Genomic DNA, 24,528 nt, shown 5'->3' on the forward strand with positions numbered 1-24,528 from the left:
GTGTATCATATATTGGTTTGGCTGAAGCCTATGGGACATGTGTAGAAGGTTGTTTGATTAGTTTGCTTAGAACTGAATTGATCTCGTTTAAATCAGTTCTAACTCATTATGTGAAAAAAGCGGAAAGGACATATTCCCGCACCCAAAGGTAATGGTAGTTTTAAGTTATGTTTCTTTTAGTCAAAACGTTTTTTAATTTTAGCGCAATCTTACCAAATTTATGTTAATTAGCTGGCAAGAGTCTCTGCAGATACTTTGTTTTTAGAAAACAATATTTCATGCTATGTGTCGTTAGGAAAAAAAAAGAGTGCAATTTCCTAACTTCTATTGGACTTTAAAAAACGTCAAAAATAATTGTTGAAAGTTCTGTATTGTCGTCAAAAGCACTTTAAACTTGTGGACCAAGTTTCAGCAAGTATATAGCAAAATACAATGTATCTGTTGTTTTTAGCGGCACGTGGAAAACAGAGAAATCATATTTCGTACCGCTTGAAATACGGAAATTAGGGCTAGACCCTAATCAGCCTTTCTCTTTTCGGCATTGGACCTTCAAGATGAGGTAGATTTTACTAAATATCTGTTTTAATCTTCCGTTTTTGAGCAATATTTGTTTCTGAATGATAGTATATACGAGTGCAAACAAGTTTCTTAAATCTAAAATACTTTGTAGGACCGAATTGTGCCAGTTCAGTGGCCTAAAGATATACCCAGGTCACGGAAAACGTTATGCCAGGATAGACGGTAAAACCTTCTTTTTGCTGAACGGAAAATGCCAAGCTCTCTTTCTCGCTAAGAAAAACCCAAGAAAGATTGCATGGACCGTTTTGTACAGAAGAAAGCACAAAAAAGGAACACAGGTAAGCATTTTAAACTGAAATACTACGTTTGTTGCAGAAAAGTTTAATAATATGCTGTGTGCTTGCCTGTTATAAATATTAATAGTGAAAAACTACGCTTATTTAGGCTTTATGTCCAAACGTTTCTGTTTGTTCAGAAACAATAAATTTAAAATAGAATTTTCAAGAATTTTTTAATTTACCTGGCATACTATCTTCATGTAGGCAAAAATTTTAAAAATATTAAAGGTACTGAAGGTTAGAAATTAATGGTAGCAACACCATTGAGACTGGCAGTTTTGTAATGGGACTAGAGTTGTTCCTGGAAATGTTGCAATGGAATTTGGCAATTACTTGTTTCAGAATCAAAGTAATTTAAGGCTCTGTGTGCAGGTCACTTTATGCCTGTGTATAAAATACAACTCAAATATAGTGATTGGGCACTAATTTTTTTTCTCCTGGTGTGTTACAGGATTTCTCCTCAGTTTTACTTTTTTTTTCGAACATAAAAAAAATCATTTTTGGGCTCTGTTTTAGATATAGATAGTTGGACAATGTATTTTTGTTGTTCCTTTTGTTGATTTAGTTTGAAGTTGTCACCAGCCAGAACAGCATTCTTATGAATACAGTCAGAACAGCATTCTCATAAAATTAATACTTAATTGGTGTACTACTGTTAAGAACAGGATAGTTAAAATTGTGTGTTAGCAGATTTGCTCTCAGTTTAGGCTACCAGTACTTTTAACCCAATTATTTAGATGATTCATACATTGAACAGCCACTTGCATAAAGATAAATGTGACAAGGAAAATGTTACTGATTGTTACAGTCAGAATCTTTTGAAGAGTAACAGTGATCACTTGTAGTAGTAACAAGTATGTTTTTTTGCGTTTGGGATTTGCAAATTATATATGTGATATATTGCACACACAAAATATACCCAGTGAAATGTTAAGTTACAGTTTTTCTATTATATTACTTTACAGGAAGAAGTTGTGAAGAAGCGTTCACGTAAAACTGTTAAACACCAGCGTGCTGTGCAAGGAGCCTCATGGGGTGAAATTCTTGCTAAACGAAACCAGAAGCCTGAAGTACGAAAAGCCCAACGGGAACAGGCAATAAAGTATGTAAATTAAGACTTGGGTTTAAGTTGTTGATAAACACAGTGCAGAAAATATGTTCTGTACATATTATTGGTGATGCTGTTTGTCAAAATATTGTGTGTTCTTGACTGGTGGTTACCATTTGTTTATGGACACAATCTTTGGCATGTTTTTATTCCTTTGTCAAATGCAGCCCCAAAGGCATTTCATGCAGTTAGTATTGTCAAAGAAAAGGGAAACAAGCATAAATGAACAAAATATTAAGCTAGGATTGTGTATCCCAAAGCATTAATTCTACTCCATAAGTTGGATTTATTGAGCTTTCGTTTCTGAAACAAGAAAAGAAAAAAATATCATTGCACTACTACCTTTGTTTTAGGACATAACAAATCCCCTTTTTGCAGAGCTGCAAAGGAAAAGAAGAGAAGCGCTGAGCAGGCAAAGAAAGTACAAAAGGCAAGCTTGAAAACTGCACCAGCGAAGGGCAAAGCTGCAAAACATGTTCGCAGTCAGGCACCAAGGGTCGGCGGAAAGCGATGAATAAAATAATCCTACTCATAAAATGTTTGCTGTTTTGACTTCTTAACAGGCAGTTTCCGAAAATTGTGTTTCAGTTTTCATGTTGTATTTTGAGAAATGCTGCTAAAGTGTACTTCAGGGTCACGTACCAGCGGAGCTCTTATCGAAAATTTGCGAAATGTGCAGAGACCAAAATGTTCAGGCCAAATACCGATTTGAAACGGTTTATCTAAAAATGACAGATATGGAGTGGTGGGATTCAGCCGGTTCGCGCCTGTTCTATAGAACCGTCTCACGAAATTTAATGAGATCAGCGAACCGGTTAGCATTACTGGTTACTGTCCATGGACTTTTTGTAACAAAACCGGCTGAAATAATACTTTTGTGATAAAGCCGGCTGAAATAATACTTTTGTGATAAAGCCGGCTGACAAAAAATTCAAATCCCACCACTGCGGATCTGTAATCTGGGTCTGCCGTAGGGTTTGGTGTCGGTAGCTCTACTATTACATTTTTTAAGGGGATTTAGTTAAGAATAAAATTATACTCTTTACGGCTTACGCCCTAATCATACACATTTTGACATAAACATTAACGCTTGACCATTGTACAAAAAAGCTCGCATCCCTGTCCCCTACGTACGGCGAAAAGTATAATTCATCGTACGAATTTGTGCTTGATCGACCTCTGAGGAATTATGTGGCCGTGAGTAATAGATTTTGTTACAGTATATAGACGTAAATCGACTTTAAATCAAATGAATGTAGTTCCAGTTCAGAATTGCGTTCGGCCGCCAAAGCCGGATTTCTTGGGGATGAGCACACGCAACCATAGCTTGCTCATCTGTCAGCAACAATATTTTTGAAGATTATGGGATTGAAATGATATATAAATTACTACAAATGATTATTAATAGATGTAATACTCCAGAACATATAAATTAAAAATGTATGGTAACAAGTAGTTTCTGTGCTCCCCCTTTTCTTTTTTGCTTGGGAATGGGAACTGACTTGATTTCTATGAATTAAATTTCCCCTCATTCGAGACTGTTGAAAAAAATCGTGCTGCGAAAAGTTTATTTTACAAAACCATAAAAGAATAAATTGGCTTCTTTGGGAACTGTGGTTTTTGCAGATTTTGTGTGCACATTGCTTTTATGTTCCCATTAAATACTTCGATGTGTCGACGCAAATAAAACAACCACTTTATCTTTGAGATGATGTTGGGTCGTTTTTTTACACATCTTCGATTGCTCCCAGGTAAAGTTATAGTAGAGTTGTTTGTTGCTACATCGTACGAAGCAGGGATAAACAAATACACTTTACAGGTGGACCAAAGTACGTTCCTTGTGTGCAGAAGTTTTATACTACAGAGTCAACTTCGCCGGAACAAACAAATACCTCGTAAATTTTGTTTTACCTCGCTTGTTTTTTTGCGTTTTATTTTATCTTTGTTTGGAGGATCATTGACAGACTTCGTTCTGCTCACAATAAGCCCTGCCAACCTGCTGTTTACGGCATGTCTGTCCAATCAGTTTTAATTTGAAATTCAATCAAATTGGTGACCTCAAAACTAGGTTTCTCTGTGTTGGAGAAATGTGTTTTAAGCTTCTTGGCTGGGAAAGTGCAAGTGATTGAGACAGGATTATAACCAACAACCTTGTGAACACTAAAGCAGTGGTTCTCAACCTGTGGTACCCTTACCATGTCAGAGCTTAGAAATGATACATGGGTAGCTATGCTATATATACCTAATTAAAGTCAAATCATGAAATGCAATTTAACTGACCCAACTGAATAGTTCTGGTCTGTGGCCAAAACTTGTGTCTTGGACATTCGTTTAGAATTGCTAACCTGGCTATGTCCCAGTCAAGAAGAATAGACCTAGCTCTTGTTTTACCATTTATAACAAGGCTAAAGTGGATGCGGCGATAGGAAAAGTCCTCAGGTGGTACCTATCAGTATAAGGTTGAAAACCATGGCTAGTGTGTGACACTTATATCTATCCTATTTGTTGCAGAAAAGCTGAAGAGGTTTTGTCAACTAAGTATGGAAGGCACGGTGTTCATTTAGAAGAGGAAGCAAAGGATTTAATTAGGAGAGTCCAGCGCCATGAAAAAGATTTCGAATCGGAGGAAGTGCAAAGTAATAAACATTAATTATACATTTAAATAAAAAGCCAATCGGTTTGATAAATTCTTGTACAAATTGATGTTGTGGCAAAGGTTGTTGCACTTTTTGTTGCTCAGGGGATTTTGTTTATTTACGAGTATACAGACAGTTTTCAAACTTTCAATTACAATTTACATTTTAGTTGTGAAATTGACAGTAAAGCTTCGCTACTTTCAAAGAATGTCAAGAAAAAATGACAAAATGGTTGGTTATGCAAAGTGTGCACATGTGAACTCTGTTTGTAATTCCATCACTTTTTTCAACAGAAAAAAACTTTTCGCGGAAAACTTTTGCGTACTTTTGAACGACGGTGGCAACTTCTAAATGAACTTCGCAGATTTCGTTATGAATCTTATGAAAAAGTATTGAAGGAACTAAGCACTCAGTAAGTTTGCAGTGTGAAGTAACAAAATTTGAATGGAAATTAACTAAAGCACCTCTACCTAAGCTTTTCCATGCGATTGACAGAAATGGTAACTTATTGGACTCTAAATATTCAAAACAGTACCGAGGTGCCACTACTTAGCAATTTGTAACATCTGGCTCAAGCTTAAGTATATCAAAAACACAATGTATGATCATGCTACGGATTCCAATTATCCTAAATCACCTGTATACAGATGTAGGATCAGTTTTTGTATGACCATTTGCACAATAACAAAGCTAAAAGCAGATTTTGTGCTTTACTATATATATATTTAAAATAGTTGTTGTTGTGCCATTTAAGGCAAACTTTGTGGATTTCTCTTTATTGCTAAACAACTGTAAAGTAGGTCTGGCACTTTTGTTGCATTAAAAATTCGTTAAACTGTTTGTAACACTGTTCTACTCTTGACCTTGAATATATTAGTGGTCAGATATCCCAGCTAGACTTCCTGTGTGACCTTTTCCTGGTTTACTAGAAAAACAGTTAAATGTTAAGTGTATGGTAGTTTAAAATCAAAGTTATTGTGCCATTGTGCAATGCCATGAAAACTTCATTTTATGAAGTACAAACAGCACTTCATTTTATTGTAACTTTAACTGCCTTTGTTGATTGAATTTATAGTGATCGTTTTCACCAACGTCCCACCCCCAGCCGTGTTTACCCACAACGCACTCAACCTCACTTTATTGTGAGCCCCAGTTGCATAATGATGGTATAGCTGAAGCGCATTTAGCTCTCATCCACCGATTGTGCTATTTCTTTCAGTGCAATTGTGTAGCTATGTTTTCTTTCACCATGCTGTCAAAAATTGTTTTAATGCTTTCCGTCCGAACATTTTCAGTTTTTCATTTTCAGTTTTTTTTTTAAATATTTGGTAGTCATTTTCACTTTTTTAGACTTTAAAAAGAACTGTCACAATTAAAGCAATGTTTGTTTTATTTATTGACAGACATATTTTGGAACCGGAGCTTTGGGTAAGTAAAACAGACTTAGCAGCAGATGTTGAAGATATGAGAATTCGTGCCTTTGCTGAAAAGCAAAAACAAATGGCCGAAGATGCAAAAATCAATGAGGAGTTTGAGACAACGAAAAATCAAATAAAAAAAGAGTTGCTACAAAAATTAGAACAATGAACTAGGAGGTTTCTTGTTTTAATGTGGAATCTGCTTTTTCAATCCTTGATTTATTCGCTTTCATTTCGGCAACAATTTCTTCTTTCATCTCTGTGACATCATAGTGGCGGCAAATGTCATATTTTCTCCAAGATTCCATTGCAGAAAATCTGTTCAAAACAAGTTTATCATTTTACATGCTGCACCATCAATACCAATAAACTAACAATGGTTTACATATATAAGCTATTACTGCCTGGCAGATTATTAAGTTCATAGAGCCCTTCTAGCAAATGTATTTTTATTTCAACGTTTCGGCAGCCTATACAGGTTGCCTTTATTAGGGTAAATAACACTGAATGCAAGTAGCACAGGCATAATACACAAAGGAGAAAAGAATTAAACGCAAGCATGTCACGATGCAACAATAAATCTGCATGATAACGAATAATTGGGCCCCTAATCTTTGAGCAGGTGCCTGTAGCATGCTGAAAGCATTATGTCCGGTTTGATGTTCATTATGTTGTACTATGCGCATTCAGTGTTATTTACCCTGATAAAGGTGACCTGTATAGGACAGCGCAACTAAAATACATTTGGCGGAAGAGCTCTATGAACTTAATAATTGTTTACCTTTCACTTTCAATTAATTCGTCCTCCAAAAAGTGGGATTGGAAATCTGCATTATACGGTGGTGGCCAGTGCTTTTGGTATTGAAATTGCCATCTCGGAGATTTATTTAGTTTCACTCTTTCCTAAAACAAAAGTTGCAATCTCTCTCAGTAACTACCACCAAAGTAATTCATAGGTTAAATCTTTGGGGTTAAAGGTAACATTAGACAATTTAACTAGATTCGGCAAACATTTTGCCAGAAGGGTCTCTCCAACAGACCAAATAGTATAAATCAATTTTTTTAAACCAACAGAAAAGTAGTTTTATGCACAGATCTAAAAAAAGATCATTTCTGTTCACTGTAGAGCAGGCATTGGGAACAGTTTATAGCTAAGAAACAAAGACAATTTTTTAAACATAGTTGTGTAAGAGAAAAAAAACATTTTTTATATTATTTTGAGATCATGTCAATATTTATTCCAATGCAACACCTAAACCGCCTAACTGTGCTGAAAAATGTATGGATTTCATTTTTTAGACACGAATTGATATCAGCAGATATATTTACTATTTATTCTGTTATTTATTTCTTACCATGCGGTCATGAAAAGTGCCATAGGTCATGATCCTTACTTTCGAGGAACAATTTGCTAAATACCATAATTCATATTTAACAATATTGTAAGAAGGGCAGTCATTATTTGTTATGTTTGTACAAGAAATGTGCACATAGAGTCTTTAGTTGTCTTTTTTGATGAAATGATTATCCTGACCTACCCGAAATAGTTCTAATTCAACAGATGTGGGCGGAAGGGCTTTAGGTTGCATATCTGGATCTATTGTGCAATACGATGGGTCTGCATCTCGCAAATATCTTAAATCAGTGTCCACCCATTTTTCGAGATGCAACACCTGGACGAAAAAAGAGGTTGTTTATATCTGGATTAGCTGTTGTAATGCAACCATAAACGAAACAGCAAAAAATGCCATAGATTTCGTTTTTTGGAACACACAATTGCACAAAGAAAGTGTATTGATCCTCTTATGTTGTAGTATGCGAGAAGGTTTTTGTAGTGGGTTCAAGTCCCACCAGAGGTTAGATTTTTCTGGCCTATGCCTTGCCATTTGATGACTGAATGATTTGATATTATGCCTTCTTTAATAGGCCTGGCATACTATGACTATTATGTTGTAGTTATAAATGAACAGCTGATTTTGCTTAAGCAACTGTTGGTATGAAAATGATAATAATGTCCCCAAGTACCATAGTAACAACTATATTTGATTGTTTAAAGCAGTGTTTCTCAAACTTGTACGGATCGCGTACCACTTGACAATTTTTTTTATTGTTGCGTACCACCTAAACCTGGGTTCTTAACCTTTTCGTAGTCACGACCCCTTTTGTAAGTCTGCGGACCACCAACGTAATTTACCGTCTTTACATGTGACTCGCATTATACGTTATTGAAGCATTCAAATTCACTTCTAAGTCCTTTCTTTCAACGAAGTTTCTGTACAGTAGCGGTCAACACAACAAACAGATAAATTTTCTGGTATATATAACTTGACTCAAACCTTGTCCTATGAAGTCTATTGTCCATGTGTGTTATGATGTCACAATAGGGTAAATAATGATAAAAAAGTAATTGTTCTTGACCTAATTAAGGTTTGTTATACTGTATGCACTTGTATGTAGGATTGTAAACACTGCTGAGAAGCCTAAAATAAATTTCTGTTAGTTAAGATACTCAACATATTTGCCTCCATGGGATCTCACGGACCCCACGTTGGGAACCATTGACCAAAACCCTTTTTTCAAACCAGAGCTGATCAATTGGGTCATTTGTGTTCGAATTTTAGAACGGACTTGAAATAGGTACCACAGAAAGCTACTCGCGTACCACCTGAAAAGCTTCGGCGTATCACTAGTGGTACGCGTACCACAGTTTGAGAACCACTGGTTTAAAGCAACACATCAAAGAGACATCTATGAAAAGTGCTCGTACTTCCATCTTTTGAATGTAGGGTCCATAGAGATGATACACAACTTCAATACCCTCTCCGTCAATGACATTTCTCAGTGCAAACTTGCAACCCAAACCGAATCCATCTTTGTACAGCACACGTCCATTAAATCTGACATCAACATTTTTGGAAAGTCATGTTTTTGTTTTAAAATTGTTAAAAATCTTTTTTAAGAAAGAAATACAGTTTTAAGTACAGTTTTGCCATTAATACTAATGTAACGATTTGGAAGACTGATATTTTGCATTAGTGATGGGACAAGTACCTGGTATTGAACGATTTCAGTGGTAACGATACTCATTACTCAGCCTCGGTATTGAAATATTTTGCCTTAGTTTTGAAAGCCATATACTTCGCTACCAAAGGCCAGTTTACACTATAAGAATTTGGGCAACTTTTTGCCAATATTTGCTTCGCACTACACAAATCGGGAAAAACTTCTGCCAGGTTACGTATATTTTTTCGCTATCATGTGGAAATCACATTTTTGCTTCTGCATGTGTGTGTGCACGCACGTACCCCAACCATGGCAGGTAAACTAGCCAGTGATATACAACTGAGTACGACACTATATTTAAGTAATCGGTATCAAAGGTATATACAAGTGGTACTTGGTATCGGCACTTGCTTCAAAATCTGTTATCGTCCCATCACTATTTTGCATTGACAAATTCACTTTCATGATATCATTAAAAGTGTAGACATTTTCTACATTTTGTTATTTTAAGCCTGGTGCATTTGATTTACACCAGTTTTAGGTAAAATGTTTCACAAAGTGCGCAGCATTAACATGATTTTTTAACCTTGGTCAGTAAATACCACACAACCAAAAAAAACACCATTAATAATTTTGTACATTCTGCCATAACTTCTGTGGGTACCTTATTGATTTCCCTGGTGCATGTTTGTCAGCAACTGTAACAGCTACAATACTACCAGGATAAAATTCTGGGATGTTAAATGCTTTGCGACGGCGTAAACAATCCATTCTTTCAAGGCGATATTTTAGTTTGTTTCTATGCCAATCTGGCTGCACTTGTGGTGGTATATATTCCTCACAGAAAAGCATTGGGTTCTCTCTACCCTAAAATAAAAAAAAGTGTAGTCATGATATTTGGTTATATATTCAATAAAAAATCTTTGCAATCATAGATGTTTGATAGCATTATTGCAATATAACTGTTGGTAATATAATTTTTTTCTCACAAAGTTAACTTAAGAAAAATAGTGAAGTTTCGTTAAAAAAAGAAATTGTTTAGTTAAAAAACCACAAGATGGCCACTCTGGTTTAATTTGTGTTGCTAAAATATTTCTTTATGCATTTTTTAATATACTAGCCTAAAATTGATTAGGTCAGAAATACAAAACATAGCAAGAGAATCTCAATGACCACCCAAATTTTGGCTGTTATTTGGCATTCTTGGCCCAATTGTGGTAAACCTTACTTTAGCATAAGTTGTTTCAGATTCAGTTGTTTTAAGGTCAGGACGCGTTGGAGCCTTGAAAGTGCTTGACCTCTTTGACAAATGAAGAATAGGTGCTCTTGCACATTTTGCCTCTAAAGGTAAAAAAATATATTCTCATAAAGTTCGTAGTTTCCTTTCCAGAATGTTGCTTTTAATATACACTGCAACAAATCATTTTTACTCATAACTATTTTTATTTTCTGCCCCATTGTATGTTTTATGATCTACATTAAGTTAGGGTATTAAAACATAAAGGTGCCACATATAGCTAGATTTGACTCTATGTTGCTTTAGCTACAGGCAAATTGAATGTACAAGCAAAAGTATGATATTTACTAAATACCTTTGGAAAGTGACTGTGTCCATCTTGAAAGTGAGAACAGCCAAGATTTATTCATCATGCTTTCATTTAAATCTAGTTTTGTTTCACTGGACTAAGATGAAGTAAAATCATTAATGCATTATTTGTATGACAGTAGAATCAAAATAATTGGGGATGTGTAATACCAAACCGTAAACCAACATAATTTCACACAATGACACCAAAACCTTCCTGACGCAGCAAAACAATTCAATAGAGATAATACATACATGTAAAAAGCAGTTGTAAACTGACTGATGATATTGGCTTTTAAGACACATACACATGAATCCGAAAAATCACATAATCTGTTTATTGCATAGCAATTTGTTAACAAAACCATTTTGCTAATCTCCTAGTCCAGTTATTGTAGAAAAAAGCTCGGCAAATTGGTATTTGTCATGGACTAGGTACACTTGTATAATAAAAAGCATGAGAAATGACAATGGTAAAAGTACACTAACACTACATGGTTTTTTACAAGTGAATGAATATTGCAAAATGGAAATTAAACATATTTTTATGCCATGCACAACTTAACAATTTTGATCAATATAACTACACTATCAGACATTTTATTTTATAATGTAAGAGACATTTTGAGCAAGTTGTCATATTTAAAATACACTTCTTACATTGCACACATCAATTACTGCAATGCATAATTATAGATTCCATATTTCTGTGTCAATATTGGCAATAAATTAAAAAATACACTTTTTATTTGAGGTATTTCAATAAATTGTTGACAGGTTGCGTATGATTTTCTAATTTTAAATGATTTCAAAATTATAAGACTGTATCACTTATTTGAATTTTGGCAGCGAATTCCACACAGGAAAGAGTTATATTTACATATTGTAAAAATTGAAAGATCTAGAGCCACAAAAAGTTTGAGCAAAAAAGAAACTGCACAATTGCTTTGCTAAAAGTGATGGGACCTTAACAGCACACAGTCTAGTACTATCATTAGGAGGTTAAAATCTAGTAAAATGTGATTATTTTGTGTAATCTGTCTAACTGTTTAATTTTGTCCTGAAAGAGGTATAATAAGTTTCAAAGACAAAAAAAATTCATTATATTTTGCAACACCAGTTTGTGACAGAAAAAATACAGTAAAATACATTGATCAGCAATTCAAAAATCAAAACACTTCGCATGAAAATGTTGTATGTAGTTAAAGCGGTATATATTTTGTCCTTTAATTCAATTGAATATATAACCCTGAATAGTTTCAAGCATTTAAACCATTTGTTGGGCACAAAATAGCACAATTTCACCCCTGCAAAATCTACAAACCCACATAGATCTATATTTGTTCAAACAAACTGAAAAGCAAATATTCATAAATTTCTTTTCATCAATTTTGATTCTTTTATCTTTCCTTGCATAAGCAAAATACAGACCAGTTATTGTGTTCAGTTCTTTTTATCTTCAATTTTTTGTTTCATTAAAATTCGTCCCTGAATTAGTTTTTCCACTACAGCAGGTTCTGCCAAAGTACTTGTATCACCAAGTTCTTCAAACTCATCCACAGCAATTTTTCTTAAAATTCGGCGCATAATTTTTCCCGATCTTGTTTTCGGTAGAATGTCCTCATCGGCGAAAAACATTTGTCGTGGGACAGCAAATCCTGCAATTCTTTCCCTTACCTTATGCTGCAAGTCAGTTTTAAGTTGTTCTATATCCCCGGTAACACCTTGTTTTGTAATAACATATGCAAAAGGCTCTTCCCCTTTGATTTCATGAGGAATACCGACTACTGCGGACTCAGAAACATCAGGATGTTCATCAATAACATCCTCTACTTCAGCGGATCCCTGTCGAATCCCACTTATGCTCATAACATCATCCATTCGACCTGTCAGTTGATAATAGCCCTCTTGGTTCAGTCTCACTCCATCACCAGAAAAGTAATAACCAGGATATTTATTAAAATATGTCTCAAGAAACCGCTCATGGTCCCCATAGATAGTCCTAGCAATACTTGGCCATGGGTATTTGATGCAACAGGCACCATTAGCACCCAAACTAGTGTCTTCCTTGCCATCTCGACCAAGAATGGCAGGTTGAATGCCAAAAAATGGTCGCATGGCAATAGCTGGTACAATTTTGTCGCCCGCACCGGAGGGTCGTGGAGCGATGGCTATTCCACCAGTTTCTGTCTGCCACCATGAATCCACAACATCACATTTTCCACCCCCTACTACAGTGTGGTACCATTCCCAGGCCTCATGGTCAATCGGTTCTCCTACACTTGCAAGCACCCGCAATGAAGACAAATCATATTTCTGGACGAATGAATTGTCAGAACGGAGTAAGCTTCGAATACCAGTTGGTGCGCAGTAAAACTGATTGATTTTCAGCCTTTCAACCATATCCCAATATCGGCCTGGATCTGGGTATCTTGGTTTGCTTTCAAAGAGGACTGTAGTGGCCCCATTAGACAATGGCCCATAAACAACATAACTGTGACCTGTAATCCAACCAATGTCAGCGACACATCCGAAAATATCTCCCTCCTGATAATCAAACACAAATTTCTGTGTTAGATTTGTGTAAAGAAGATACCCAGCTTGAGAATGAACAATGCCCTTTGGTTTTCCAGTACTTCCAGATGTGTAGAGCATAAACAACATGTCCTCACTGTTCATAACCTCTGGTTCACACCACTTTGAGGCTTTCGCAACTGCCTCATCGAAGTCAATATCCAATGGTGTTTTGCCTACCTCAGCGCCAGTACGTTTACTAACCAGTACACGTTTAACAGTGGATGATTTTGCAACAGCTTCATCTACATTCTTTTTGAGCTCAATCACTTCACCACCCCTGACACATTGATCCGTGGTCAAAACCGTTTCAACACCAGCATCTTCTATTCTTTCAGCTAAGGAATCAGGCTTAAAACCTGCATAAACCACACTATGTATTGCCCCGATCCTTGCACAACCCAACATAGCTGCCACCGCCATCGGTGACACTGGCATATATATTGCCACTCTATCACCCTTCTTGACACCATTGTCACGCAGGCAGTTTGCCACTTGGCACACTAGATCCAGTAACTCCTTGTATGTGACCTTTTCTGTTTCATTTGGTTCATCTTTTTCCCAAATTAGAGCAACCTTGTCCGGTGTTTTTGCAGCATGCCGATCCACACAGTTTACAGATACATTGAGTTGACCACCTAAAAACCATTTGAAACTCCCTTTATGCATGTCACATTCAGAGACCTTGTCAAATGGCTTCATCCAATCAATTCTTGATCTTCCTAAGGTACCCCAAAATTCATCAGGATTTGTTATCGAGAATTTGTGCAGGTCTTTGTATGAGTTTACCCCTTTAAAGTTTTCTATCTCAGGGATGTCTGTAGACAGTGAAAATCCACTTGTCAAGCGGCTTCCAGTTGAAATCCATCTGCTTTTTATTTGACGAACAACTGGTAAAATACTCCGACACCAAATCATTGTCCTAAACAACCAAAATTTTTTAAGCCTATCCCAACCTACAACAAAATAAAATACAAACTGTCATCAGTTTGAAGACACATTTAAAAAAAAGGTTCGTGATCATGTTTTTTCAGAACAAATTAAATACAAAAAAAGTCCTAAATAACAAATAATGATTCAAACTGAAATTACAATTGAAAGGCACACGTACGAAAATACTAAACAGCCTAACTGACAAGGTCAAGATTTTCCAATTTCACACCCAAACTTCCTAAGACATTTGAGACAGGGCCAGATAAGGCAGCTTCATGTTTTATTCCTTGCAGGAAATTTTCAGCCAAGTTCAAATCAATATTTACAGGTGCATTTGTGGAGTTATCTTTCTGTTGATCTGCGTTTTTGCTTGATTCGGGAACATTTTGCTTGAAACTTTTTCCCATTTCAGTTTGGGCGAGTTCGCTGTCCATTTGTTGCATGTAGTGCCTCATATCTCGTGATGTTTGGTATCCAGAATCTTGAAGTGCTTCGTCATCATTGTCACTAAGTGATGACTCAGCACTGCATAAAAATTCATCAGAATCGGATTCAGCGTTGGCTGTTGTTGAGTTAAGGTCCATGCATAAGTCGAGCATTTTACTTAAAGAATCCATAAATGAGCTTGTTTCCAATTTAACAGAGTTGTCTTTTACTTCAACACCTTCCAGACCAGATTCACTTTCAACAAATTTTTCCACTTTTTTGACAGAATTTAGTAATTCAGTTTCGCCATCTAAATCCGTTTTACTATTGTTTTTGGACTTCTTTGATTTGCGCAGCTTTTCAAAGCCTTCATTCATATCTTTAACAAGTTTATTTACATCATTGTCATCTAAATACATCCAGTCATCAGCTTCCTGATTGGGAATATTATCAACTGCATGAATTTTAAGGTTAACAAGTTCAGGTTGTTTCAATTCTATTTGTTTTAGCATTTTTACAGTTTGACATGAAGAGCTATCTTGCACATTTGGATTTTCTTTTGCACTACTGATATACCTAGTAGCATCTGCCAACAGTTTTTGGTACAGTTTTGAGCCTTCTACCTCATTCTGAAAATATCCAATTCTTTTCAATGCTGCAATGTACCTTTCATGCTGTCGTTTGTCAACCATATTGGAATCAGAATCAACATCTAATTGACTCTTCACTTTGGAGCACAGAATCTCAAAACCATGGCAAATTTTCATTCCCAAATCATAGCCTTTTCTTTGTGTTGATGGCAATGTCCCAGATAATCTGTAACCACTGCGTTGATCTGGAATAAAATGTTGTTGCTCGAGTTGGGCATATTGACATCTTGTCATAGGAATTGTTGTCCAAACACGATCTTCAGGTGGAAAGTGATGAAACTGTCTGCAGACCCTAAGGTCAATTGGGTCTCTTAAGTAAAATGCCTGTACACAAGCTGCTATCAGTTCAGGATGTGCATCTAGGATGTAAAGCACTTTTTTGTTTACATACACATTGGCATGAAATATATTTTGTAATGCTTTTCCTGGAAAACCATCTATTCGGTTTTGAACAGCTGCAAGAATTTTTGAAGAAGCCTGAGTTATCCATGGTGAATTACTCACTGCAAACAAAGAGTGTTGTATGCTTGGTGGAGTAACAGGGATAACAGCAATTTCTGCAGGTGTCTGAGGCTTTAAAACAAGGTGCAACATTCCACGATTGATAAAGACACGATTGAAACTTGTGTCCGGAGAAATCCATTTTGGTAAATTTTCAGCTGCTTCTATTAAAAGAAATTGTCCATCATTGTCATGAACAGAAGCAACAAGTTCTGGAAATGTCTCCGTTAGTTTGAATATCAAATATACAACAAACCATTCGTCATCAATAAAATCACCAAAATTAGTGGATCCCCATAAGCATGGCACTGAATCTTTTGTGGTGTAGATAAGACAAAAAGGTTGATTCTGCCAAATGTAACCATGAGTTTCCTTAGCTACAAAAGCTTGACACTCAATGAGAAGTCGTTTAAGCTCATGTTTTGCAATATCTGGTTGGGAAATTGATTCTTTGTGATAAATACAATATTCCACAGTATCTTCATTTGCTTGTTTTTTACAGAACTCTTCCATTTCCACTTTTTATCTTATTAGTTATGTACTATTTCTTACTGCAAAGATACATATACCTAATACAAAAACAAAAGAAAAGTTTTGAATCTTGGTGTCTGAGACCTGAGCATTGGGTATTTGAGTTGAGTTTATTTTATTAGTAAAACATCACCAATTAGCAACAAAGCAAATGTATTATAAATTTACAAATGCATTAAAAATACTTTGAGATTTAAACATGATAGATTTAAAACTTTTCCCACATCGCTCATTACAAATCTGTTTTTAATGCATTATTTTTTGTACCAATATTTTTGCCCAAATAAGCCCATAAAATAGTTATAAATCCCGAAAAAGGTCCTTAGTTTGTTTTTGTTTTCTTTCTCTTATTTCCCTCACCAAATTTTGGAGACAAAATTAAGTACTGATTTCGGGGCCGTCAAGGCGTCAACGTCAACGTCAACGCTTTTGCGCATTGTTTTACTATGAGGCACCCTTTTGGCAAGTGCTTTCAAATTGAACCCATAATAAATCAGTCATTGAACCGATATTAAATCAGTAACCAGTCGGAATAGTTAACTCCCTAAATGCGATTAAACGTCAACTCTGTTTTGCAGCAATCAAAAACAACACAACACGTGACAGCTTCGCATGCATGACTGGCGCCTAGGACGATTTCAATCGAATTAAAACAACAAGAACAATCGTACTCTGCCACCACTGTTTGTATTCTGTTTTTCTGAGGTTAAAAAACAAACATTCCAAAATTCAAACCCAGACTTGATGTCAAAACGGCTATTGCGCATAATCTTTATCAAGTGATAAGTTTATTAGCACACCAGTTAAATAATAACCAAAGCATATATGCCTACCTAGAAACCGATCTAGATTCTAGCCTACTGTAGGACAAAGAGAGGGTTGTTTAGCTAACTTACTGTTTGCCAACCCCACCCTTGATGTTGAACTTAACAACCATAAATTTTACTACAAGATTGCCAAAGTGACAAGTCCTCGTATTTCTATTGAAGTCCGCTGAGCTGTAGCTTGAAAACAAATTTTGTATCCTAAATGAGTTCTGTTATGGCGAATTCACTATACGACCCTTTTCAGAAACGCTTTCTCTTTGAAAACAATAATCTACATAACATTCTTTATGCTCATATTGCTGCATTTATGACTTATAACAGACTTTCAAAACACGACCACGTTGAGGCAAAACACGTTTTCACTGATTATTGATTTAGTGAAGATATCACGTTTTGGTCGCCCCAAAGTTTTTAAGTAACTAATGTTCGGGAAATGGTGCACAAAGTTTTGGCATCTAGTTGTTTCCCGGTGAAAACGCACTAAAAATAATATTTTTCTTTATTTTGAATGGTTCCCAAAACTAAAATGCTCCTCTAAAATACGCAATCTACGCAATCTACGCAATCTGTACCAAATCTACTTATTAAAAATGTTGACGGTTAGGGCTTTTAGGGTCTGGGTGAGGGTTTATAATAAAAATACCACTATAATTTAGTTTTAGATGTCCAGTTTGGGCTTAATATGTGTTGATAGTGATACTAAACACTGTATGGTACCGCATGTTAACACTTGTGAGAAAATTAGACATGAATGGCATCTGAAATTAAATTATAAAGTTATTTGCATTACAAACCCTCACCCTGACCCTAATAGCCCTACCGTCAACATTTTTAGTTTTTGTTAGTAGATTGCGTATAGATTGCGTAGATTGCGTATTTTAGAGTAGCCCCTGCCGATAAGCTTGAATAAGATCGTTGACATCACGACCAATCAGAGTCAAGTTCCAATGCGCACCATAGTCGAACCCAGGGTTGCCAGATACTAAAAATCGGTCAAAAAACGATAAATTGGCCTAATTTTACATGGCGTGTCCAACGCGAAAAAATCATTAGGACATTTTGTTTTAAAACGTTAAAAACAAGCACTTCCAAACATTTGACCTGACGTTACCTTCTTGACCTAAAGTCAACCAGACTCCAGTGCCGCTCGTTTTTGGCGTCAAAACAATTATCATGTCACAATAACACTATTGTTTGCCTGGCAGCAAATTTTATTTGAACAGAGTGCTACACAAAAGTACTGGTTGTTTTAAATAAATTTGCCACCAAGAGGATAGGAAACGTATGTGAACATATCAAAAGCGTGTCTGATTCAGTTGATTACATCTATTCGATAAAACTTCTAATTAGTATGTTTCAGTCCTAACCTAATACATCGCAGATCTGAATGTCTTTAATACTTAAAGTTTTTTTTCTGCCTAAGCTTACATAAATAAGACGGTGCTTAAATTCTGGTGGTTTTTGGTTAATTGGTATCGTCTAGGACAGGACTTCAGACATGGCGAACTGCTGAAATATCAAGTTCTCCCTTGTCCTTATTGGCTATTGCCGTGTCCTGTGCTCACTGTTTTTATATGAACCATAAACACATTACCTCTAACGTGCTAAAAATGGCAATGTTTACAAAAATCTGTACATTTTTTTTTGCAAACAATGTGTTTTCGAATGTAACCATTTGCTAAACGCGCCACGTTTTCAGTTGATTGACACGCTTGACAAGGTTCAACAACGTCACGACCAATCAGAGTCGAGTTCCAATGCACTTCCAGGTCGTTCCGTCCATTGTAAGGTCATTTGGTTTGCAGGGATCATGGCTGAAATGTCTCTCTGTTACAAGGTAAGTTGCAATTATTTCCAAACTTTACGATGTTTTAATCTTATGTAAACCAAAGCTAGGTTCATCTTGTTGAGTTATAAACTAAACCGGACTGATGTTGTAAAGATGTAAACTAAAGCACCCAATGCCTAAACCATCTTTATACGCAAGGCGTGTTCGGGGTCCGCCTAAAGCAAAACACGGGGAATTTAATCATCGCCCGTGCAGAAGTAACGCTTCGCACAACCTTAGCATTTTGCCTGTAGAAATTTGTGCTTTAATGGCAGCATTCTAGCTTGCTGCACTGTTTCATTTTAACTTTTTTGCAGGTTCACCATTTCACATCTTATCGACGTCCATATCTTCGCCATTCAACCAACGTTTTTCAACTTCAAATATTTACTTGTATGTAAACATAGGAGTCTGTCGTGGGTCAACCGGGTTTGCGTAACTGATAGGTCTAACTTAGGTTAACTGGCGCTAGGGTGAGTGACCTATTCTTTGCCGAGGTTGACTCGTAAAGGACGTCTTCCTCGGTGGTCAAAGAATGGCCCAAGTCTATAGGAGTGCTACTATGTCAGCAAGTTGGCGCTAGGGCTATAACTAGAGTGGCACTCTTTAACTAAGGGTAGGCTAGATAACATAGGTGGGGTACGTTTGGGATTCGCGCGCCACGTAGGGACTTTAGCTTAGATCGTTTTTTTAGCTAGGTGTGGCGCGTTGTTAAATGGCTTTAGTTAAAATAAGGTGCGCTTAGAAGCACGGCCTGGGCATGGCCTCTACCGCATTGCGCCGGCCGCGGTACAGGCGGGACAGAGTACCGGACAACGCTATTTCCAATGAAGGTCCAGGCTCGTGGACCAGAGGAGACCGGCTTTGCATTTCGCCAGAAAAGTCCCGTGAGCCACCCTGATAGGGCGCAAACTGTTGTTAATTTTTTTCCCAGCCCTGCGTTTGCGTAAAACAAATGGGTCCTTGCGGGGGGACCCTGAGGGCAAGGGGCAGTGACACGCTGTTGTCGACTTATACGCTGTAAACGTCACTGTTCCCTTTTAAACAAACGGTTGCGCCTGTATTAACTGTAAAATTAGGGCTTGTGGTTTTCGGGTTTTGACCAGTTTGTTATGCATGCTTGAACATCCGGTTCAAAGTTTTCTTCAATAAGAAGAGACTGCGAATTGGGTATCAAGCATGTAATGTTAAAACTCCTGATAATCGTGATAAATCTGTAAAATAAATTATTATAAGCTATAGTTAACCAGATGCGCTGATGCCCCTAATTCCCATTTCACTGGTCAAGCTCTTTTTACTTTATTCGTGGATTTAGGCTAACTTATTAATTCAGTTTCGTATTCCTGCTTGACCCGGCCACTCTGTCATAACGGGGCAGTGACAATTTGGGTGGTTGTAAAACACGACAGACTCACTTTCTACTTTTCTAGGCTAATTTGCAACGGTTGTATGCAGAGCAGTTAGTTGAGGCAAGCTTGTGTACTTTTACGTCGGCCGCGCAGGGACGATGGCGGTTCCAACGTTTTTTCAGAAACTTTTCACGATTGCATGCCGAAGCATTCTAACACCGGTTACGTGCGAGAGATCCACGAAGATTTATCCACCGATTGCTTGCGCTTATATTTTTTCAGCTGTCGTTTTCCCTTTTTCATCAACCAAAATGTGTGCGAGTTCACTTTTTCTATCCTTTCGTTTCCCGTTAGTAAGACCAGTTCTTGGGGGGTGTTGTGCCTTTTTACATCAGCCGTCAGGTTCTTCTAATTGTTGTATGTTTGTTTATTTTTCGTCGCTCTAACCATGCGAACCGCCATCGTCTAGTTTTACAATGCGGAGAAATAACGGTTATGGAGCAGAAGTCAGGTTTTGCTGTTTTCAATTTCCATTTGACATGTCTTGACTTTTAGGTAAGCAAAATGTAATTTATCTCAAAAAGCATTTAAAATAACACCAAATGTTTTTTTTTTCAGGATTGGATTTCAAATATTGTTGACTATATGGTTTGAAATATAAAAAATATGGTTCCACAAAAAGCTTGAGGTATTTTAAAATACATAACAAGTTATTATTTTTTGCAGGCTTAATCAATTTGTTTCTATTTTACAGAAGTATTTTTGCAGGTTTAACAAATGTTTTTATCTTTTACAGAAGTGAAGTATTTTTTGCAGGTTTAAACAATGGTTTCTATTTTACAGAAGTATTTTTGCAGGTTTAACAGTGTATTTTCTGTTTTGCAGGCCTTTTAAACGGTTCTACTTGTTTTGTAAAACTGATTAAACTTTTGCTTTGTTTTGCAGGTTTTTAAGAAATATTAGGAAGTTTGTTTGTCTTTACAGGTTTTATAGGAATAATGTTATTTTGTGTTTTGCAGGTTTTTTAGGGAATAACAGAAATAATGTCATTTTGTGTTTTGCAGGTTTTATAGGGTCCATTAGGAAATTTAACGTTGTTGTTTTTTGACAGGATGACGTCTTTTTTCAGGTTTTAGGATCATACTGTTTTAGGGTCTGGTTATATTTTGTTAAACAGGGTAATTGCTCTATTTTAAATCTGTAATTTACAGGTTTGTGATAGGTAACCGTTATTATTAATATTAAATTAATGAGCGTTTTGTAACAACTTAAAATCTTTTACGTAGCAAAGTTAAACATGTTACTAACCTCTTCTTTTCAGGTTTAACAAAAGTATGTTTCTTTTTTAGGATTGTTCATCTTTTATCAGTAAAAAATAAACGTATTTTAACAGATTGAGTTAATTTTGGCCCAAGCTTTCTTTTACCATTGACAGAAAACAAACTTCGGTAAGTGACGTTACTATTGCCATTGTTTTAAAAAGGCATTGTTTGTTGACTTTTAAACACAGTCTATTTTAAACGCATTTACTAAGTATGTAAAAATACATTGAACATAGTTATCGCTGATTAAAACACCCATTTTATCCGGTCTTAATTGGTTCACACGCATGTTGTAACAACCTGAAATGCGAATAACACATCGTAATAAACGAGTGCCCATTCGCCATAATTAACTTCAACAGAACCCATCTCACATATTCCCTATAAGTTGTAAACAACCGTTTTTGTTTCAGATATCCTGGTCGACCTATTTGTCCATTCAGCAACAATCAACAGCATCGAAGACAATCTCCTACACGAAGTTTAAAGGTAAATTATATTTCAGTCATTATTAATTTTAAATATTGTGAAGGAACATAAATATAACTTGCACTTTTCACCGTAGTATAGTAACACTTGTGACGATAGGCGTGTTTGCCGATTTATTCATATCTTTTAGAGCTTATTATTCACTTAGCTGTTAACGTTTAGCCTGTTTTAAGAACATATTTTACTACAGGTTAATAACCTATGTGGTAGCGCCCCCTCTGGGCGTTTTGTGAAATTGAGTGAGCGTTAGTTGTTTTCGATGTGTTTTAAAACCTTTATCGGGACGCCCATTTTTTAACGAAAAGCTAAGTTGAAGTAACTGCCCACGCAGCGTATGGGATCTGTACCATAGAGAAGTAGAGAATTTAAAATTTAAACATATTTTCAGGCACACCCACACACAGTGTCCACGCCGAACCACTTTGCAACGCCAACGAGAACGTTCCATCCAACAACACTATCAACATGGAGACCTACGACCGTGTTTAACACCACTGTTGTATTTACAAGAGCCCAGATACAGCAGGTATAGTTGTATTCTGATTTAGGTGTCATACGTACATGTATTGGTACGCCCCCTTACGCCCCACAACTACTACTCTTGTGCGAAAACGTAAACAAATGTTAAAAGTTCAAAGCCAAGTTAAATTCCTACCCAGGCAGCGTATGAAGATCTGTAAAATACAGGATTAGTTATTCTAACATATATTTTAATTATTTTCTAGGCACCAACACACACAATGCATTCACCGAGCCACCGATCGTATGGTGACGTCATCTGTGACGTCATTCGGTGACCTCTCACTGTCGTCATAATCTTTCCATCCAACGTTGACGTCATCAAACTTTTGGAAACGCACAATCTACACAAGCATACCAACAGTAGTGTTATAACTGTTTGACGTTTACGTCACTGTGACGTAGGAAGCATCACATCTCATACCTATCTTCTTGCCCAAGCACGTAAACTGTTTTTTGACAATGACCAACGGTGCTACTCTTTTGCCGACGCGTTCGCTAAACGCAAAATTTGTGTAAAGTCGCGACAACTGAAGTTATTAAGTTATTCTTGATTTTTTTAACTGAGTTTCTGTATGCTGTCTTTGTTTATTGTTGTGACATTGTTTGCAAGATTAACTTTAAACAGTTTTGACGTAAGTAACCCGCTCATTTTGTTTTTCTAATGTTTTTATTGTTGTTGCCATTGCTGTTACCAACATCTCTCTCAACAATGTTTATGACATTGATTCTTAACGTTTTTGGTGTACTTTTTCACTCGGTTACCAAGTTCGAATTTCCATTGTGATGTTTTTGTGCCTTATTAATAACCAATACTAGTTATTTGTCCTGTCGTACAGTCAGATTTATCAACTGTCACGAACCACTTGGTTCAGAAAATACCTTTTGCTTTACCGTCTATTGTATATATTGGTTACGCAACAGCCTTTTTATTCTTTGTTTTCCTTGGCGTTTTACGGTTGGATTTAGGTAATTGTGGCAAATGTTATGTTAGTTTTCTTGCTTTGCCAAATGTGCAGCGTATAGTATTTGCTACCTTCGCCAGTATTTGTAATATAACGCATTTTTGTCTATTTGGTATCGGTGTTCACGAACTGTTTTATTCCTTTGAATTAAATAAATGTAAAAAGACAAGGACTCGACTTTGGTTTTTACTTTACGCTAAGCTGTAGTTTTATTCATCATTGATAAAAGTTTGAACCATTGGTTGAATGGTGGATCTACATGGAAATATGAATACATTGTTTATTGTTTAAAAAGATCACTTCTAGGACAAGTATAGTTCGGTGGAACTACAATAACATCTTAATTCACTTCGGACGTGATTTGAATTTAACGATAGTTACACAACGAGCTTGGTTATCAAATAAATTGGGGGTAAGGGGTCTGTTATAACTTTTATATTGGTAGTTTTAGAATAACCACTGGGTCAAACATGATTTAGTGCAGCAAATAACATAGTTACTTAGTTGTAAGACACGATTTAAACATAGCGGTAGGAGAGGTAACAAGCACAGTTATTAAATAAGCGCAGTGGTTCTTGAGCTGGGCTGGAAAAGGGTCCGTTGCTACCAAAAGGTTGGATATTCCACCCTTATACAGTGCTTTTCTCTATACAGCATAGGATTAGAAACCGGTTTAAACCGGTTTGGAGGTTCGATAGGAGGCAGAAACCGGTCATGACCGGTTTGAAACTGGAATATTCCCACGAAAACCCACCCAAAACCGGATTTTTCTTCGATTTTTTAACTCCCAAAAATCGAAAAAACGGAAAGGCTCTTAGGGTTTTATCAAAAATCGGGTCAAAATTTTCGAGATTAGAAACCGGTTTGGAGGTTCGGTAGGAGGCAGAAACCGGTCATGACCGGTTTGAAACTTGGATATTCCCACGAAAACCCACCCAAAACCAGATTTTTCTTCGATTTTTTGACCCCCAAAATCGAAAAAACGGAAAGGCTATATAGCCTTAGGG

The 24,528-nt window shown here is 36.4% G+C and overlaps 5 protein-coding genes and 1 long non-coding RNA gene across 8 annotated transcripts; 3 read left to right on the top strand and 3 right to left on the bottom strand.

Annotated features, from left to right (window-relative positions):
- Positions 1-456: 456 nt before the first annotated feature.
- Positions 457-2,502, top strand: LOC145231931 (large ribosomal subunit protein eL24-like). Its single transcript, XM_080096394.1, has 4 exons — positions 457-559; positions 671-857; positions 1,823-1,959; positions 2,344-2,502. Exons 1-4 carry the CDS (start codon positions 555-557, stop codon positions 2,477-2,479), a joined length of 465 nt encoding a protein of 154 aa, XP_079952520.1. The 5' UTR covers positions 457-554; the 3' UTR covers positions 2,480-2,502.
- Positions 2,503-3,484: 982 nt separating this feature from the next.
- On the top strand, positions 3,485-6,405 carry LOC145231930 (small ribosomal subunit protein uS15m-like). Its single transcript, XM_080096393.1, has 6 exons — positions 3,485-3,716; positions 3,785-3,860; positions 4,477-4,601; positions 4,771-4,832; positions 4,895-5,013; positions 6,005-6,405. Exons 1-6 carry the CDS (start codon positions 3,674-3,676, stop codon positions 6,186-6,188), a joined length of 609 nt encoding a protein of 202 aa, XP_079952519.1. The 5' UTR covers positions 3,485-3,673; the 3' UTR covers positions 6,189-6,405.
- On the bottom strand, positions 5,974-10,682 carry LOC145231929 (large ribosomal subunit protein bL19m-like). The gene is made up of 7 exons (XM_080096391.1): positions 10,615-10,682; positions 10,251-10,363; positions 9,687-9,889; positions 8,787-8,916; positions 7,558-7,692; positions 6,801-6,922; positions 5,974-6,337 (listed from the first exon to the last, which is right to left on the bottom strand). Exons 1-7 carry the CDS (start codon positions 10,670-10,672, stop codon positions 6,190-6,192), a joined length of 909 nt encoding a protein of 302 aa, XP_079952517.1. The 5' UTR covers positions 10,673-10,682; the 3' UTR covers positions 5,974-6,189.
- Positions 10,683-10,705: 23 nt separating this feature from the next.
- LOC145231925 (acetyl-coenzyme A synthetase 2-like, mitochondrial) lies at positions 10,706-14,107 on the bottom strand. The gene has a single exon (XM_080096388.1). It carries the CDS (start codon positions 14,097-14,099, stop codon positions 12,051-12,053), a length of 2,049 nt encoding a protein of 682 aa, XP_079952514.1. The 5' UTR covers positions 14,100-14,107; the 3' UTR covers positions 10,706-12,050.
- Positions 14,108-14,137: 30 nt separating this feature from the next.
- Positions 14,138-16,259, bottom strand: LOC145231927 (protein ecdysoneless homolog). Its single transcript, XM_080096389.1, has one exon. The coding sequence runs from the start codon at positions 16,202-16,204 to the stop codon at positions 14,309-14,311; it is 1,896 nt and encodes a 631-aa protein (XP_079952515.1). The 5' UTR covers positions 16,205-16,259; the 3' UTR covers positions 14,138-14,308.
- A 4,358-nt stretch (positions 16,260-20,617) lies between these two features.
- LOC145234731 (uncharacterized) lies at positions 20,618-23,693 on the top strand. 3 transcript variants are annotated; one of them, XR_013861326.1, is made up of 6 exons: positions 20,618-20,781; positions 20,845-21,448; positions 21,620-21,674; positions 21,962-22,037; positions 22,426-22,563; positions 22,763-23,693. It is a non-coding gene; the product is annotated as an uncharacterized LOC145234731 (long non-coding RNA). The 3 variants fall into 3 exon arrangements; XR_013861325.1 differs by having other exon boundaries at positions 20,619-20,781; positions 20,845-21,437; XR_013861324.1 differs by lacking the exons at positions 20,618-20,781; positions 20,845-21,448 and having other exon boundaries at positions 21,546-21,674.
- Positions 23,694-24,528: the final 835 nt, after the last annotated feature.

Source organism: Phallusia mammillata, chromosome 6 (genome assembly GCF_965637545.1).
Source record: "Phallusia mammillata chromosome 6, kaPhaMamm4.hap1.1, whole genome shotgun sequence".
Classification (NCBI taxonomy): domain Eukaryota; kingdom Metazoa; phylum Chordata; class Ascidiacea; order Phlebobranchia; family Ascidiidae; genus Phallusia; species Phallusia mammillata.

What these genes read in the sequence shown, in the direction of transcription:
- LOC145231930 (XM_080096393.1), top strand. Translation starts at nt 3,674, where the DNA reads ATGATGTTGGGTCGTTTTTTTACACATCTTCGATTGCTCCCAG. An exon ending in ACATCTTCGATTGCTCCCAG is followed by an intron (nt 3,717 to 3,784) that starts GTAAAGTTATAG and finishes TACACTTTACAG; the next exon opens with GTGGACCAAAGTACGTTCCT. An exon ending in CCGGAACAAACAAATACCTC is followed by an intron (nt 3,861 to 4,476) that starts GTAAATTTTGTT and finishes TATTTGTTGCAG; the next exon opens with AAAAGCTGAAGAGGTTTTGT.
- LOC145231931 (XM_080096394.1), top strand. An exon ending in AGCACAAAAAAGGAACACAG is followed by an intron (nt 858 to 1,822) that starts GTAAGCATTTTA and finishes ATTACTTTACAG; the next exon opens with GAAGAAGTTGTGAAGAAGCG. An exon ending in CAACGGGAACAGGCAATAAA is followed by an intron (nt 1,960 to 2,343) that starts GTATGTAAATTA and finishes CCCTTTTTGCAG; the next exon opens with AGCTGCAAAGGAAAAGAAGA.
- LOC145231927 (XM_080096389.1), bottom strand. Translation starts at nt 16,204, where the DNA reads ATGGAAGAGTTCTGTAAAAAACAAGCAAATGAAGATACTGTGGAATAT.
- LOC145231929 (XM_080096391.1), bottom strand. Translation starts at nt 10,672, where the DNA reads ATGATGAATAAATCTTGGCTGTTCTCACTTTCAAGATGGACACAGTCA. An exon ending in GACACAGTCACTTTCCAAAG is followed by an intron (nt 10,364 to 10,614) that starts GTATTTAGTAAA and finishes TTTTACCTTTAG; the next exon opens with AGGCAAAATGTGCAAGAGCA. An exon ending in GAATTAATTGAAAGTGAAAG is followed by an intron (nt 6,338 to 6,800) that starts GTAAACAATTAT and finishes TGTTTTGAACAG; the next exon opens with ATTTTCTGCAATGGAATCTT.
- LOC145231925 (XM_080096388.1), bottom strand. Translation starts at nt 14,099, where the DNA reads ATGATTTGGTGTCGGAGTATTTTACCAGTTGTTCGTCAAATAAAAAGC.